Genomic DNA, 16651 nt, shown 5'->3' with positions numbered 1-16651 from the left:
AAGTGCTGTTACTCCCCAGGGAGTGAAGTTCCTGTGGGAGTGTGTAACCAGTCGGCGCATCCCTGGTAGCCAAGGCTGCATTATGGCTGATGAGATGGGCCTGGGCAAGACACTGCAGTGCATCACGTTGATGTGGACACTTTTGCGCCAGAGTCCAGAGTGCAAGCCAGAAATTGACAAAGCAGTGGTGGTGTCACCCTCCAGCCTGGTGAAGAACTGGTACAATGAGGTTGGGAAATGGCTTGGAGGGAGAATCCATCCTCTGGCCATCGACGGAGGCTCTAAGGAAGAGATAGACCAAAAACTGGGTATGGAGCTTTAACAAAGAGGGCTATACTCTTTTAACCAGTCTGCTGCTTTCTTTCTTATGTGTATGCTCACTTACAGTCAAGGTTGAGAGCAATGCAGGTGTGGGAGAAAAGAGAATTCCCTTCTAACATAGTTGAGATAGTTGGTTATTTCCAGGCTAAATTAAAGAACTGTCAAACTGTCAGAGGATAATCTGAAAGTTGGACATTTGAACTTTTGATTAATTCCTCTGGAATATGTGTTTTTATGTTTCCTTGACACCTTTCCTGTTGTAGAAGGATTCATGAACCAGCGTGGAACCAGAGTGCCGTCTCCCATCCTCATCATCTCCTATGAGACATTCCGCCTTCATGTTGGAGTCCTCCAAAAAGGGAGTGTTGGATTGATCATATGCGATGAGGTATGTAACTCTCGGAGTCTGGGTGGTAGGAGAAAATCTGTCCAAGTCTCCTCACTGAGCAGTCATCCAAGAGCTATGCTAGTCATCAGGGAATGTTGACAGGGAATACTACCTTGAAGGACACAAGTGAGAGGGAGAGCCCAGATAACAGTCAGCCAAAAGAGGGTTCAAAAAATGCTTAGAGCTCCAATAAGAGTGAGGTGCTGTGAGCTGATTGTTTTTGCTGCCTCCAGACTGTTCCTAGACCAAAGAAGGACCTTGAAGGATAGGAGGGATTTGGATGGGTGGAAGGACATGGCACAGTGTTTAGGGGAAGAGGATCTTGAATCAGACCTTTAATCAAATCCTGGCTCTGCCACTTACAAGGAATATGACCTTGGAGAATTTAGTTAACAATTTGAGCCTCTTTCTGTATCAGTAAAATGGTGTGATAATAATGCCTCATGGGATTATTGTGAGGATTAAGTGAGGTGATTGAGGAAAAGCTTTTATCACAGTGCCTTAGTATGTTTTAAGAACTTGATAAATGGCAGCTCTGGTTTTTATTCTAGGCTGGTGTTTTAGTTTGTTAATGCTATAGGAATTTAATACACCAAAAATGGACTGGCTTTTATAAAGGGGATTTACTTAGTTACAAATTTACAGTTCTTTAGAGGAAAGACAGCTGACTTTCCTTGGCTTTCTCTGTCACATGGGACAGCACACCATGACATCTGCTGGCCCTCCCTCCCAGCTTCTGGGTTCATATGGCTTTCCCCAGGGTGATTCCTTTCTGCATCTCCAAACATCTGGGTCTGAGATCCTCTTCTACCCTCCCTCTTTTAAGCCTACAGCTAATTAAATTCAACTTGACTCATTGCTGAAGAACTCCCCTTTGCCCACCACAGATGTAATCAGCCATAAATGAAATTTACATGCTGATGATTAAGTCCACAGCAACAGAACAACTGGGCACCATCACCTGGCCAAGTTGACACCTGAACCTATCTACTACTTCAGGATAGTACAGAAGCAGAAAGATAGGAAAGCTCAGTGTAAACAGTCCATTCACATACCTAGTAGAAGGCTCGGTTAACTTCCTGTTCCCTCTCTCTGGGACCAAGAGAGAAATAGTAGTAGTCATTTCTTGGCCTTTTCCAGCACTATGAATGAATGGTGGTAGAGATGCTAGTACTTAGAAAGGAGTAAACACAATTGGGAATTTCCCAGTGTAGAGGATTTTCTAGGACTTCGGGAGGCTTGGGCCCCCTGAGGCTGCTGCCATTGTCTGAACCTTTTGGGGAGAGTTAGGGTCACTAGGGGCTGTAGTTGGGAGGTGGCTGGAAGACTTGGCCTCATTTGTCAACTGACTAGCCAGCTTGAATGCTCTGGGGACTACAGGTTAACCCAAATAACTGAGGAACTCTAGGGGACAGAGGAGAAAGGCTTACTTTTGGGTGCCATGCTTGTTTGTTTTGAGCTAATTCCCAGTTAGCCTTTTGTTCTTATGAAGAGTCGGTCACTAGTTGGCATGTCTGCAAACTCCTGATACCCTGATGGACTGTTCTTCTAGGAAGGAGTAAAGGAGTCAGTGGGCTGAGGTGGGCTATGTGTGTGACTTTGCCCCATGTAACTTGGGGCCCTGACATCTGTTTTTATTACCCTGGAGGGGAGGCTGTGGTAGGAGCTTGATTCAGAGGCCAGGACATTTGGAGAAAGGAAGATAGGCTATAGCTGTTGAGCCCTGGAAAACTGGGGAGCATCTAGATTTTCTTCTACTTATTAGTGTTTTTTTTTCCTTGCTTACCCTGTCCTGTTTTATGAGCTAACTGTAGGGCACAAGAGACCAGGCTGCCCCTTGCCACACTGTAACCCCTGGCTCTCCTAATTGTCTACCTCTTAGTTTATTTGTTAGCTGTTTGTCATTTGGCAGAGACCTTGGGAAGCCAAAGTCCTGAAAGATAGCCTACCCCAGAAGGAGAGAGTTTATTCTGTTCACACCCTGGAAAGGGAAAGTACCACTCCCAGCTTTCATGTTCCCAGCAGTCGTAGTGGGTTCTGCACAGCTGACTTATTTAGAACACACAGTTCTTCATGATAACTCCTACGTACAAAAGCCTTGGTCCTCACAGTAATTCTGATATGCCCCTATCAGAAGATTTATGGCATATCAGAAGTTTAGGATCAGCTTGGCTATGCCACTTGCAAACATGACTTTGAGCAGATAACTAAACCTCTGGCACTCAGTTCATCTATAGAGTAGATGACATAGGGTTTACCTGAAAGAGATAAGGTTGGATTGAAGAGAAAGGATATATAGAAGCATTTTGTGATCTGAATAGGGGAGGGATTGGCATCGTCATCTCAGTTTTAGAAATGAGGAGATTGAGGCTTGGGAAATACAGTGATTTGCCCAAGTTCACCCAGTAAGTACATAATGAGCTGGGAATTGAATCCATTTCTGTGATTCTAGTCTTGGCGCTCTTCCTTATCCTTTGCTGCCTTGGATGTAACCCAGAGCTTGGTGTGGAAAGCAGCTTGGCTCAGGCTATTCCATGGGTCTTGTCCAGACTCGTGTATGTTCCTTTACAAAGAGCTAGAACACAAAGCAAGCCAAAGGAAAGATGTTGGGGAGATGTATTAAAAAACAAGAATACTGTTCATAGGGCTCATGTTCCAGAGAGAGAAGTGTTGGTATTTAATCTTTGTATCATTTTTTGTTTTTAAAAATGATAAATTAGGAACTCTGCCAATCAGAAACTCCACAGCAGATTATAAATGGGCACTTTGACAATTTTTCATCTGGCGAAACATTTGTTTTGCTGAGATGACAGAGGTTAGGTTTTAAATCCATGGCAGTGCTGGGTCTGGAGCCTCAATGATTGGTCCCACAGGGAGCTGGGTTTCACTTCTTCAGAGCCCCCCCAGTGGTGCTGTGGCCACCCAGTTCATTCGTTTAGTTATTTATCAAGTGCCTGCTGTGTGGCAGGCCTTGGGGATCCTATAAATGCCTGCCCCCAGGGAGCTTAACTGTTGACACTTATTTCCCCAGGAAACTTTTTAGTAATTTCCTCACAAGTTTAAAGTCTCATTTTCCTTTTCAGCTCAGAATTCTTAGCCTTCTGTTTCAGGGTCAATGCTTGGCATCTCCAGTGTTTTTATTTTTCCCCCCCCAATCATTTTTTAACAACTAAAGTTCTGTGGCTATTTAATTCTTCTCTAATAGTAGCTTTGGCCATGTTAAGGAAAAAAAAAGTATTCATTTAAAAAGGGCAGTGTGACAGTGGCAGAGCTCTCTTGCCATGCCGGAGACCTGGGTTTGATTCCTAGTGACTGCCCATGCAAAAAAAAAAAAAAAAAAAAAAAAAGAAGTACTCAGTAGTAGCTTTGGCCATTAATTCATTCTTTCATTCAATAAACAGTCACTGAGTAGTTCGCTGTTCAAGGCCCTGTCCTATGCACTGGAATTTTAAAGGTGAATCTGCCATTGTCTCTGCCTTACGATGTTCATGCCTCATGAGATAAAGTACTATAGAGTGTGATTAGTACTCTGCATATATAGTAGTGGATGAGAGGCAGAGTAGTGCAGTGCCCATGCTTCAGAGTCACACAGACCTGAGTTCAAATTCCACCTGTGCTACTTTCTACCGGTGTGATCTTGGGTAACTATTCACCTCTCTGAGCCTCAGTTTCTTTGTTTCTCAAATGGGTATTATAATTCCTACTCATTTGGTTGTTATCTGGATTATTGAAGAGAATATAGGTAAAGTGCCTAATACAGTGTCTGGCACATTGAAAGGGTTCAATAAATAATAGCAGCTATTTTTATATACAGAGTGCCATAAAAACACAGGGTCATATTGAGAGAGACCAATAGCCTGGGGTCATTGAGGAAGGCTTTTCAGAGGAGGTGATATTTGAGGAATTTGCCTGTGGAAAAGCATTCTAGGCAGAGAAATAGCATGGACAGATGATATAAGGAAATCCAGCATTAGGATGGTTAAAGCTTTCTGCAGCATCAGAGTATGACATGCTGTGGAGGCTGTCAGAAAAGCTTGCAGGGGCCTCCCTGAGAAGGATTTGGAATGCGAGGTTAAGGAACTTGGACTTGATTCTATAGAAGAGAAAGTCAGAGGAGTCTGCATTTAATTGCATTGTAAAATGGCTGACTATTGGGAGCAGTGCTGATTGTTCATTCTTTCACTGGTGCTTGAGTTTTGTGTGCCTGGCCCATTGTGGGCTTGACGTAGAGAAGGCATAGGCCTGATCTTGCCCATGAAGTTCTTGGGGAAAGAGGGAAGGTAGAAAGGTCCTTTTAAATTTTCTTGAGAAAAGTTGAAAAGAGAGAGAAGAAACAGAAGTGTGTATAGTGGTGGGCAAGAAGAATAAAGATTGGGGAAGAGAGCAAGGGAGACAGAGGGAAGCTCTTTAGATATATGTGCTATGGGCGTTCTGGTGGAAGGAGAGGAGGAGGAGCCTGGGCCATATCCCATTAGCACTGACAGAATAGATGAGGCCTTCTAATACAGAAGGCATCTGGCTCAGAAGGTGCTGGGCTGGCTAGGCTGCAGGGTGGGGGAGCGGGGGTGGGGGAGTCCTCTTTGAAGAAACTGGTGTGTGACATGGCCTCAGTGATCTCCAGGGAGGCTAGGCAGTCTGCCAAGTCTCTGGAGGTTGGGGCAAGGAAGGGGATCAGAGGGAACAGAGGGAATCTTTGTTTTATGGATGTGGTATTAGACTGGAAACTTAAGGTCTGTCTCTTGAGCCTGACATTTCTCTCTAAGCAAGCAGGTAAACTCTGCTGCTGACTCCTGTCCAATTTCCGAGGCCCTAGAACCTATAATGTTTGTGACTTTCCTTTCCTGTCTGCTCAAGACCCTGCTACCACATTGTACCCAGTCCTGAATGAGAATTCTTCTATTGCAGGGACACAGGCTCAAGAACTCGGAGAATCAGACTTACCAGGCCTTGGACAGTTTGAACACCAGCCGGCGGGTGCTTATCTCTGGGACTCCCATCCAGAACGATCTGCTTGAGTATTTCAGCTTGGTACATTTTGTTAATTCAGGCATCCTGGGTAAGAATTCAGTCTTGCCTGCTACATAAGAGAGACCTTGGCCTTGGGAGTGTAACTCTAGCTGAGGAGAGGAAGGATCACTGGGCACTCTTATGGGACGATTTCTCTTGCAATTGAGTAGCAAAGCCGTTGAGAAGCCTTGGCTTTCCTGAACAACTCAGCAAGGTCTACTCTGGCCATTTTCCACTGTGAAAGGTGTTAGGGGCTACACAGGACCTTGTGTCACTGTAAGCTGGGAGTGGAAATATTACCCCCAGGCATTTTTGGATCTCATGTCCTACCTGCCTCACAAGAACTTTGGCCTCAGCAGCCTCTGTCTTGGGCAGTTCTTTCTTGCACACAGATATTTGTGGAAGGGTTTGCTAGTGGCACCTCAACTTGCCAGTGCTTAGGAGAATCATTTTAGGCAGAGAACTTGCTGAGTGGGAGAATTACCACAAAGTGAACGTATTCATGTAACCACTAACCTGATCAGTTACTACCACTATCTCAAAACCCCCCTCCTAATCCCTATCCTTTATTTCTCCCCAGAAGGAAACACTCTCCTGACACTATAAATTGATTTTTGCCTGGTTTTGAACTTTATATAAGTGGAATCATACAGTATATATTCCTTTGCATTTGGTTTCTTTTGTTCAACATTATCTTTATGAGATTCAACCATGCTATTGTGTGTAGCAGCAATTTGCTCCTTTTCGTTACTGTATACCATTCCATCTTTTCTGTTGTTAGATAATTGTTTCCAGCTCTTTATGCTCTTGAATAATGCTCCTATGACCATTCTTGTACATAGTCTGCATTTCTTTTGGGTATATACCTTAGAGTGGAATTGTTGGATCATATATTAGGCCTGTGCTTGGCTCTAGTAGGTACTGCCAGTTTGCCACAGTGATTGGTGCCAACAAGGTTGTACCAGCAACCTCTACATCAGAGGCTAGCAAACTTTCTTAAGGAGTAGATAGTAAATATTTTAGGTTTATAGGCCATACCATCTCTGTCACAACTTTTCAACTCTGCCATTGTAGCATGAAAATAGTTTTAAGTAATATGTAAATGAATGAGCATGGCTATGTTCCAATAAAACTTAATTTTTAGAACTAGGCAGTTGGCCTGTGGCCATAATTTGCTGACCCCTATATATATACTTTATGTCATCACCAATAGTCTTTTTTTAAATCTCAATTTCACTCATTCTGGTGGTGGTTTGGTTTTATCTTTTTACATTTGCCTAATAATGAATCAAGTTAAATATCTTTTAATATATTCATTGATCATTTGGATATACTCTTGTGAAGTGCCTGATCTTCTCTTTTGCCCATCTTTTATTGGGTTATCTGGCTTTTTCTTATTGTTTTATAGGAATTCTTAATATATTCTGGATATAAGTCCTTTGTATTGTGAATATCTTGTCTTAAGAACAGAAGTTTCTAATTTTATTGTAACCCAGCTTATCAATTTCCTTTATGACTAAGTGCTTTTTTGTGTTCTGTTTAAGAAATCTTTGCTTATCCCATGTCATGGGATGTTTTCCCATATTATTATTATTATTATTATTATTTTTACAAATTCATTTTTTTATTAAAATTAACACATTTAGAAATCATTCCATTCTACATATGCAATCAGTGATTCTTAATATCATCACATAGATGTATGATCATCATTTCTTAGTACATTTTCATCGATTTAGAAAAAGAAATAGCAAGACAACAGAAAAAGAAATAAAATGATAATATAGAGAAAAAAATAAAAATAAAAAATACAAAAAATATATATAAAAAAACAAACATGCAAACAAAAAAAAACTATAGCTCAGATGCAGCTTTATTCAGTGTTTTAACATAATTACATTACAATTAGGTAGTATTGTGTTGTCCATTTTTGAGTTTTTGTATTCAGTCCTGTTGCACAGTCAGACATTTGGTGTATGTACTTGGCTGAGGAGCCAATGGGGCGAAGCTACCATCTGTGGGATTATGACTGAACGCCTCTAAGTCAGAATCCTGCCCAGGCGGAACGATACGGCAGCGCCGTGGAGCCTCGGTTGGCCTCGGATAGCTGGTCCCCCGCCGGTGGGCCGTCGCGCGCGCCGTCCACCCGCCGCGCGTCGGGACGGGGGGTCCGGTGCGGAGAGCCCCTCGTCCCGGGAAACGGGGCGCGGCGGGAAAGGGGGCCGCCCCTCGCCCATCAGGCACTGCACGTTCTGTGGGGAACCTGGTGCTAAACCATTCGTAGATGACCTGCTTCTGGGTCGGGGTTTCATACGTAACAGAGCAGCTCCCTCGCTGCGATCTATTGAAAGTCAGCCCATATTATTTTTAGAAGATTTATTTTTACCTTTCACATTGAAATTTATAATTCATTTAAAGTTGATTTTTATGCATGGTATGACGGTAGGATTCATATTTTCCCATAATGAATAACTGGTTAACTTAGCACCATTTACTAAAAAGACTGGCCTTTCCCTGCCCCCTTTTTTTTTGTAAATCAAATGTCCATTTATGTGTAACTATTCCTGGACTTTATTCTGTTCCATTGGTCCATTTGTCTGTCCTTGTGCCAGTACTTCTCTGCTTTAATACTGTAACAATGTCTTGATATTGTTAGTGTGAGTTTTCTTATTCTTATTCTTATTCTTTAATATGGTCCTGGCTATTCTTGGCCCTTTGCATTTTAATTTTACTCAATTATCTTTTATGTTTTCTGTAAAGAAATATGAATCTTTGGGTAGATTTGTTTCTGGGTGTTTAATATTTTTTGATGCAATTATATGGTATCTTTCTAAATTTTTATAATTTGTAGTATGTTGCTGGCATGTAGAAATTCAACTGATTTTTTTGTATATTGACTGGACTTGGGTAGATACTTTTTTAATCTGGCAACCTTGCTAAATTTAGTTTTATTCTAATAGTTTCTGTAGATTCTTTTGGATTTTTCTACGTACATAATCTCATGACCTACTCAGCAAATAACGACAGTTTTATGTCTTCTGATTCTTATAATTTTCTTTTTCTTGCTTTATGTACTGGTTAGAACCTTTATTACAGTGTTGAATGGAAGTGGTGACAATAAGCATCTTCTCTCATTTCTGATCTTGGAGAAAAGGGAAAGCCTTCAATATTTAACCATTGAGATAGTGACTAAATGTACAAATTTTAAAAATGTTTTTGTATGAGGAATAACAAAGGAATGGCATTACTGCAGAGTGCTGAAAATAGATGGTAATTAATATTTTAAATTTCAACTTATGTGTGAGACTAAAGCAAAAAATGTTTATTTGGTTCAAAATTTATATTTTGACTAGTGAATTTCCTAATATAACTTATGTAGACAGTTTAATTGAACACCATAAGTACATGGAACCTTGGGTAGGACATGAGATTTTGTTGGTTTGTCCAGAGTGATGCCCCGATAAATCCCAGAGTGATTTGAACAGTGAATCAAAAAGTACTTGCAAAGTCCCCTTTGGGGAATGGTGAGAACAGGGAAAAGTTCAAATTCCCCAAGTTGAATTCTTGATATTCTCACAAGCAGTGTGAACAACCAAAGCTATAGGGTGAACCCCCAGTCTTGGGGTTTGTTCATACGAAACTTAACACCCCAAAGGATAGGTCAAGCCTACTTAAAATGAGGCCTAAGAGTCACCCCCAAGAGAACCTCTTTTGTTGCTCAGATGTGGCCTCTCTCTCCAGCCAACACAGCAAGCAAACTCACCACCCTCCCCCTGTCTATGTGGGACATGACTCCCAGGAGTGCGGACCTTCCTGGCAACGTGGGACAGAAATCCTAGAATGAGCTGAGACTCACCATCAAGGGATTGAGAAAACCTTCTCAACCAAAAACCAGAGGGGGAAGAGTGAAATGAGACAAAGTGTCAATGGCTGAGAGATTCCAGAGTCAAGAGGTTATCCTGGAGGTTATTCTTATGCATTAAGTAGATATCACCTTGTTATTCAAGATGTAATGGAGAAGCTGGAGGGAACTGCCTGAAAATGTAGAGCTGTGTTCCAGTAGCCGTGTTTCTTAAATATAGCTTTCACAGTGTGACTGTGTGATTGTGAAAACCTTGTGTCTGATGCTCCTTTTATCTATCTTGTCAACAGATGAGTAGAACAAATGGAATAAAAATAAATAATGGGGGAACAAATGTTAAAATAAATTTAGTTTGAAATGCTAGTGATCAATGAAAGGGAGGGATAAGGGTATGGTATGTATAAATTTTTTTTCTGTTTTCGTTTTATTTCTTTTTCTGAATAGATGCAAATGTTCCAAGAAATGATGTTGACGATAAATATGCAACTATGTGATGATATTGTGAATTACTGATTATATATGTAGAATGGAATGATCAAAATAGGAATGTTTGCATTTGTTTGGTGTTTTTGGTATTTAAAAAAATAAAATAATTATAAAAAAATATTTAACCATTGAATAAAATGTTTGCTATTGGGTTTTGTAGAACATTCTTTAACAAATTAAGGATGTTTTCTTGGATTGAATTACTAGTTTTTAGGAATGTTTTTATCATGAATAGATTTTGAATTGTATTAAACGTTTATTTAGAAAGCATATCATGAGCATATGATTTATCCCCTTTATTGTATTAATGTGGGGGTTATATTGATTAATTTTTCAAACCTCAAGTCAGCCTTGTATTCCTGGAATAATCCAACTTGGTGTGATTTCATCTTTTTAAAATATCATTGAGTTTGGTTTGCTAATGTTTTGTTTAGGATTTTTACAACTATACTTATCAGGGAAAATGGCCTGAAATTTTCCTTTCTTATAATAGTTTTGGTATCACGGTTATGCTAGCCTCAAAAAATAATTGGAAAGTGTTCTTCCTCTCACCTCTGGAAGGGTTTGTGTATTATTGTTGTTATTTTTTCCTTATTATTTAGAAGAATTTACCAGTGAAACCATCTGCGCCTGGAGTTTTCATTGTAGGAAGGTTTTAAATAATGTATTCAGTTTCTTTATTAGAGAATTATTCAGATTTGCTGTTTCTTCTTGTTTCTGTTTTGGCAAATTTTTTGTTGTTCCAAGAATTTTTTGAACATCTTAGAATTTGTAGTATTTGTACTATGACCCATTTTTTTCATTCCTGTTATTGGTTATTTATCCCATCTCTTTTCCTTTCTTTCCCCTTGAACAGTGTTGCCATGGGTTTATCAATTTTATTCGTGTTTTTAAAGTACCAATTTTTGGCTCTGTGCATTCTATTTAACTTCCTGAGATGGATACTTAGATCACTGATTCTTCAGTCTTTTTTTTTTTTAACATAAAATTTCGACATATGACTTTAGCTATATTCCACAGTGTTGGATATGTGTGCTAAAATCTCCCACTGTGATTGTGGGTATGTTTTTACTTCTATTGGTTTTTGCTTTGTGAATTTTGAGACTATGTTATTAGAACGAATTTAGAATTATATTTTCTTCGTGGTTTGACTCTTTTGTCATTATGAAATGTCTTTATCTCTAGTAATGTCTTGCCTTTAAAGCCTACTTTGTTTGATAGTCATATAGGCAATACCATCTTCCCTTTGGCTAGTGTTTCTATAGTATATCTTTGAGTGTGTATGTGTTTGTGTTTATTTTATTTTTTTTTAACTTTTTTATTGTATAGTATAATATATATACAAAGCAAAGAAATAAAAAATCAATAGTTTTCAAAGCACTCTTTAATGAGTAGTTACAGGACAGATCCCAGAGTTTGTCATGGGCTATCATACAATCCTCTCTGATATTTCCTTCTAGCTGCTCCAGAATATAGGAGGCTAGTAGGCTTAAATATTTTCTTATCATCACAATCGACTTTTTTTCCTTCTTTTTTTGTGAAAAATAGCATATATACAAAAAAGCTATAAATTTCAAAGCACAGCACCACAATTAGTTTGTAGAACATGTTTCGGGATAACATGGGTTACAATTCCACAATTTTAGATTATTACTTCTAGCTGCTCTAAGATACTGGAGACTAAAAGAGATATCAGTTTAATGATTCAGTAATCATATTCATTTGTTAAATCCTATCTTCCCTGTATAACACCATCATTACCTTTGATCTTTCTGTCCCTCTCTTAGGGGTGTTTGGGCTATGGCCATTCTAACTTTTTCATCTTGGAAAGATCTGTCACTAATATGGGGTAGGGAGATGGAACGATCTGATGTTCTCGAGAGGTTGGGCCCTCTAGGTTTCAGGACTTTTCTGGTCTAGAGACCTATCTGGAGGTTGTAGGTTTCTGGAAAGTTACACTAGTGCATGGAACCCTTGTGGGATCTTATATATTGCCCTAGATGTTCTTTAGGATTGGGTGGAATGGTCCTGGTAGTATAGTATCTCTTTATCTTTTATTTTTAACCTTTCTGTGTGCTTATGTTGGACACGTGTCTCTTATAAGTAGCATATAGTTGGGCTTTAAAAAGAAAATCCAATCTTGACAATCTTTGTCTCTTATTTGGACCATTTAGTCCTTTTACATTCAATGTAATTAATGGTGTATTTGGGTTTTAATCTACCATCTCACTATTTGGCCCTTTATGTCTTTGCTGCTCTGGTAGCTCTCTGATTCCTTCAAACAGAAGTTGCCTGTTTTGTTCAGCTTTGTTGTTCTTGGCAAGAATGGTGGCCTGTAACAAGCTAGTCCACCTTTACTGGCAGTGGGAAAATCTTTCATTTCCCCATTCTTTAATGCTTTCATTTTTCCTTCTCTTCTGTGCTCAGGGACTGCCCATGAGTTCAAGAAGCATTTTGAATTGCCAATTTTGAGGGGTCGAGATGCAGCTGCCAGTGAGGCAGATAGGCATCTAGGAGAGGAGCGACTGCAGGAGCTCACCAGCATTGTGAATAGGTAATGGCTGGGTGAGTGCTGGGCTAGACAGCACCCTTCCTTGGGTCCTCCCTACGTGAGGTCTTAATAATTACCTCCCAAGTCACCTGAGGGTAATCCTTTGGGACCTCAGCCTGTGTAGAGCCCTCAGGAACTGGGATTCTAGGATGGAAGGGCGATCCGGGCCCTTCAGAGTATGGCCACTGAAGAATTGAAAGGATCTTACAGATCAGCTCCCTACTTTCCTCTTGGCCTGGGTCCCGTGCTCTGTGTTTTGGTTTTGGGCTGCTTACCAGTGTGCTGAGGAAGCTCTTCACTGATGCTGCTGGACTTCTGAGTAAGATATCCCTTGGAGCATTTTTACTACTTCAGAATCTTGTTTTAGACCTAAAGCACCAGTTTTCCCTTCCCAGGTCCCATAACCCTTCTGTGACAGGCAAGAGTAGACTGAAAATATATGGGTGTTGTACCCAGGCTAAGAGGGCTGCTTTTTCCTTGGGGGCTACATTAGCCCAGGGGGCAGATACATCCTGGGCTCCTCTGTTGTAGGAATGCACACTTTGTGGTTTATACCCTGATGAGTCCTGTTGCCCTTCCCAGCTTTTAGGCCCTCTGCCCCTCCCATTTCAGAGGTCAGGAAAGAAAGTCAGTGTGTTCCTAGGAGCTGTTTCTCAAGTATCTGATCCCTATCATTCCTGGTCTGCCAGGATATATGGGTTTAATTTCATTGAGCCTTGGGCCACGCGGCAGGCATTTGAGCAAAATCAAGCAGAAACTCCCCTAAGGACTTAATGATTTGCAGCTTGCTTATCTGAGTACCAGGCTCAATGGTTCTTAAGGGCCACCTAACCTGTTGAAGGGGAAGTGAAACTATTAGTCTAAGCTAGACTGTTTGGAAGAGTCTCTGGTCCCATAACTGACTCTGATATTTGTATTTTTGCCACAGGGCCCATGGGTTGCTGGTATTTGATAATGCAAAAGAGAGTCAGTTGTGGTCTTTCGCGTGGTAGCTTCCAGTAGCTATTACGGCAGTCTTACAAGTCTCTTGGCTTTTTTTATCCTCTTCTCCCCAGGTGTCTGATCCGGAGAACATCTGATATCCTTTCTAAATATTTGCCTGTGAAGATTGAGCAGGTGGTTTGTTGTAGGTATTGAACTCAACTAAGGGGTGTGGAGTGGGTGAGTTCAAGTTCAGCTCCTGAGGCATAGCTGATCTCAAGGTGTACTCAGAGGGTAGGAGTGTGGTCCAGCCCACTGACCCACTATTCTTATTTCAGGTTGACACACCTTCAGATGGAGTTATATAAGAGGTTTCTGAGACAGGCTAAGCCAGCAGAAGAGTTGCGTGAGGGCAGCAAGATAAGTGTGTCTTCCCTTTCTTCTATCACCTCACTAAAGAAGCTCTGTAATCGTGAGTTGGGCCTGTGTCCTGGGGTCCTCTGAGAAAAAGCAAGGGAGGGAGGGTTCCTGTAGGTGGCTCAGTTACGTTCCCTAAAACTCGTCAGTACTTCATTGAGGCCACATGTGATTCTGTCCCTGCCCAAGGCATGAGCCCTGCATTATGTACTCTGTAAACCGGACCCTTTGCTTTGTAGAATTTAGCTTTTGCTGTGCCCAGCCCATGCTTGATGTTTGGGGTGTAAAGGGGAATATGTGTGCGTGCACATGAATGTACATGTGTGTGTGTATATATATATATCTCAAATAATGTGAGAGAAAAATAAGAAACTTTAACTTTCTCTAGTATACTCCCTTTTCTTGCTGGGAGAACACACTAGTGAGCAAAATTGTCCACCCAAGGTCCTAGGTGTCACTAAGTGCATCCTGGGGCTGAGGCAGGCCCTTTGGGTTAGGCTTCTAGAGGGGATTCTAGTGACCATTAAAGTGGAAACTTCAGAAAACAAAGCAGCTGGCATTTTTTCCCTCCCAGATCCATTGCTGATCTATGATAAGTGTGTTGCGGAGGAGGATGGCTTCCAAGGTGCCTTGGAACTATTTCCCCCTGGTTATAGCTCCAAGACTCTAGAGCCTCAGCTGTCAGGTGAGTCCTTTCCTACCAGGCTCTGTACTTCTCTGGGAGAAGGGGTGGTAGTGGGGAAGTGAGTCATCTCTTTATGCTAGAGCTATCCTGTCTTGACGCAGGATATCAATCCTGGGCTGCTGGGAAGGCCCATTGAGGGTTGCTGCTCTCTCCAGGTAAGATGCTGGTTCTTGATTACATTCTGGCGGTGACCCGGAGCCGCAGCAGTGACAAAGTAGTGCTGGTATCCAATTACACCCAGACATTGGACCTCTTTGAGAAGCTCTGCCGGGCCCGAAGGTAGGGAAGAACTTAATGAGCCTACCAAAGGGATGTCTTTCCTACTGCCCTTTTAGAAAGATTAGGTGTTTTAACTGGCGATAATGGACTAAGATGTGAGTACAAGAGGGACTTTCCAGGACACGTCTCTTCTGTTTTTGCTGAGATGGCCCTAGTTCCATCTCTAAGTAGAATAATCCCCAGTTCTTTGGTACTCAAGACAGAGTCTTGACCCCTAGCTCCCTTTTGGTGTTTAAGACCTCAGGCTGTACATGAGCAGCCTCAGGCATGGTTGATTAGGTCCCTTCAGTAGCTTTGGCTCCAAGGGGCTTTGCTCCCTTCTTGGTCTTGATCTTTGGATTCCCCTTCAGGTACTTGTATGTCCGCCTGGATGGCACGATGTCCATCAAGAAGCGAGCCAAGGTTGTAGAACGCTTCAACAGTCTATCGGTAAATGCACAGCCCTTCTGTCCATACCATCAATACTGTAACAGCAGAATTAAGGGTTGATAGAGAAGCTATAAGGATGGCAGTGGGGGGGTGTCCTTTTTTATTTTCTGCTGGATATGGTTGGATTAGGCTGGTTGGTGATGCCTAGGTGGGAACTGATGTTTTGTGGGCTGGGAAATTGGCCAGTAGGCAGATAAACTGGTGTTCCTCACAGTTGTTCTGAGCATAGGAGTACAGAAGCATAGGGGATAGCTGACTGACTGAATAGGATCCCATTTAGGTTGCAAAAGTTTATTTTTCCCCTGCTTCCTCTCCTTTCAGAGCCCTGACTTTGTCTTCATGCTGAGCAGCAAAGCTGGGGGCTGTGGCCTCAATCTCATTGGGGCTAACCGGCTGGTCATGTTTGACCCTGACTGGAACCCAGCTAATGATGAACAAGCCATGGCCCGGGTCTGGCGTGATGGCCAAAAAAAGACTTGCTATATCTACCGCCTGCTGTCTGTAAGGATGGGATAATGGCCAGGCTAGGGGCAGGGTGTGGGACAAGACCTTTGGGACCATCTTGGGTTGTTCTCAGTGCTTCTCTTTGGCCTTCTGCCACTAGTAGTAGCAGGCTTTGGGCTTATCCTGGAGCCCTTGATTCTTCTGTTCTTCCCCTTTCCCTTACCTCATTCCCCCCAACCCTTCTTACTATGCCTTCTGGACCCTATTTAGTAGTAAACACTGCTATGGCTCCACCTTTTTCACAGGACACCTGCTTTCCCATATACCCAGCCTGTGCCATTTGTCTTGTAGTCTTCTCATACCCATGTCCCAAAGATCTAAGGAACAGTATTGGCCTTCTCCAAGTTCTCAGTTACCACTATCAGACCATATACCCCAAAGTTCTTCTTTTGAAGCTCATATCTGACTTGACAGCCCTCTTTTCTTCCTTGCTGCAATCATCTACCCTGTGCTATTTTCCTAATTCATCAGTGACTTTGGACATGAGCTTAGTCTTTCTTTCTTTCTTCAAATACGGTTATCATCTTGGTTGACTTCAAGGACCAGCACTATGACCACTTCCCAATCCATCATTCTTCATCTAGTTTGACTTCCTTTTCTGTCCAGCCTGATTATCATTGTGCATCCTTTAAGCTAATCTTTTCCTAATACCCACTCACTTGGATCATTCCAGCTATACTCAAGCTTCTACACCAGCTAGATTTTGCATTTACAGATTGGCACCACCACAAATTCATGCTCTTCATTTTGGGCTAGGCCCTATCTCATTTTCTTCAAAAACCACTTCAGGCCTTCAACACT

At 41.7% G+C, this 16651-nt stretch overlaps 1 protein-coding gene across 8 annotated transcripts in view; it reads left to right on the top strand.

Moving 5' to 3' along the window:
- The window catches only part of RAD54L (RAD54 like), a 40989-nt gene that overhangs the window by 13542 nt on the left and 10796 nt on the right, over window positions 1-16651 (top strand). For all 8 annotated transcript variants that reach the window (XR_013170995.1, XR_013170993.1, XR_013170992.1 and 5 more), the window contains 10 exons: window positions 20-308; window positions 585-709; window positions 5615-5765; window positions 12492-12618; window positions 13671-13745; window positions 13875-14008; window positions 14528-14638; window positions 14794-14917; window positions 15268-15346; window positions 15668-15847. Coding sequence is in view for 3 of the 8 variants with exons in the window: in XM_077149789.1 (XP_077005904.1) it covers window positions 20-308; window positions 585-709; window positions 5615-5765; window positions 12492-12618; window positions 13671-13745; window positions 13875-14008; window positions 14528-14638; window positions 14794-14917; window positions 15268-15346; window positions 15668-15847 (1395 nt within the window). In the remaining 5 variants the exon portion in view is untranslated. The remainder of the gene's footprint in view (window positions 1-19; window positions 309-584; window positions 710-5614; window positions 5766-12491; window positions 12619-13670; window positions 13746-13874; window positions 14009-14527; window positions 14639-14793; window positions 14918-15267; window positions 15347-15667; window positions 15848-16651) is intronic.

This window comes from Tamandua tetradactyla, chromosome 2 (assembly GCF_023851605.1).
Source record: "Tamandua tetradactyla isolate mTamTet1 chromosome 2, mTamTet1.pri, whole genome shotgun sequence".
In the NCBI taxonomy this organism is placed as follows: Eukaryota; Metazoa; Chordata; class Mammalia; order Pilosa; family Myrmecophagidae; genus Tamandua; species Tamandua tetradactyla.
The sequence above is the reverse complement of the archived record's forward strand: the minus strand, read 5'-3'. Positions and strand labels throughout refer to the sequence as shown.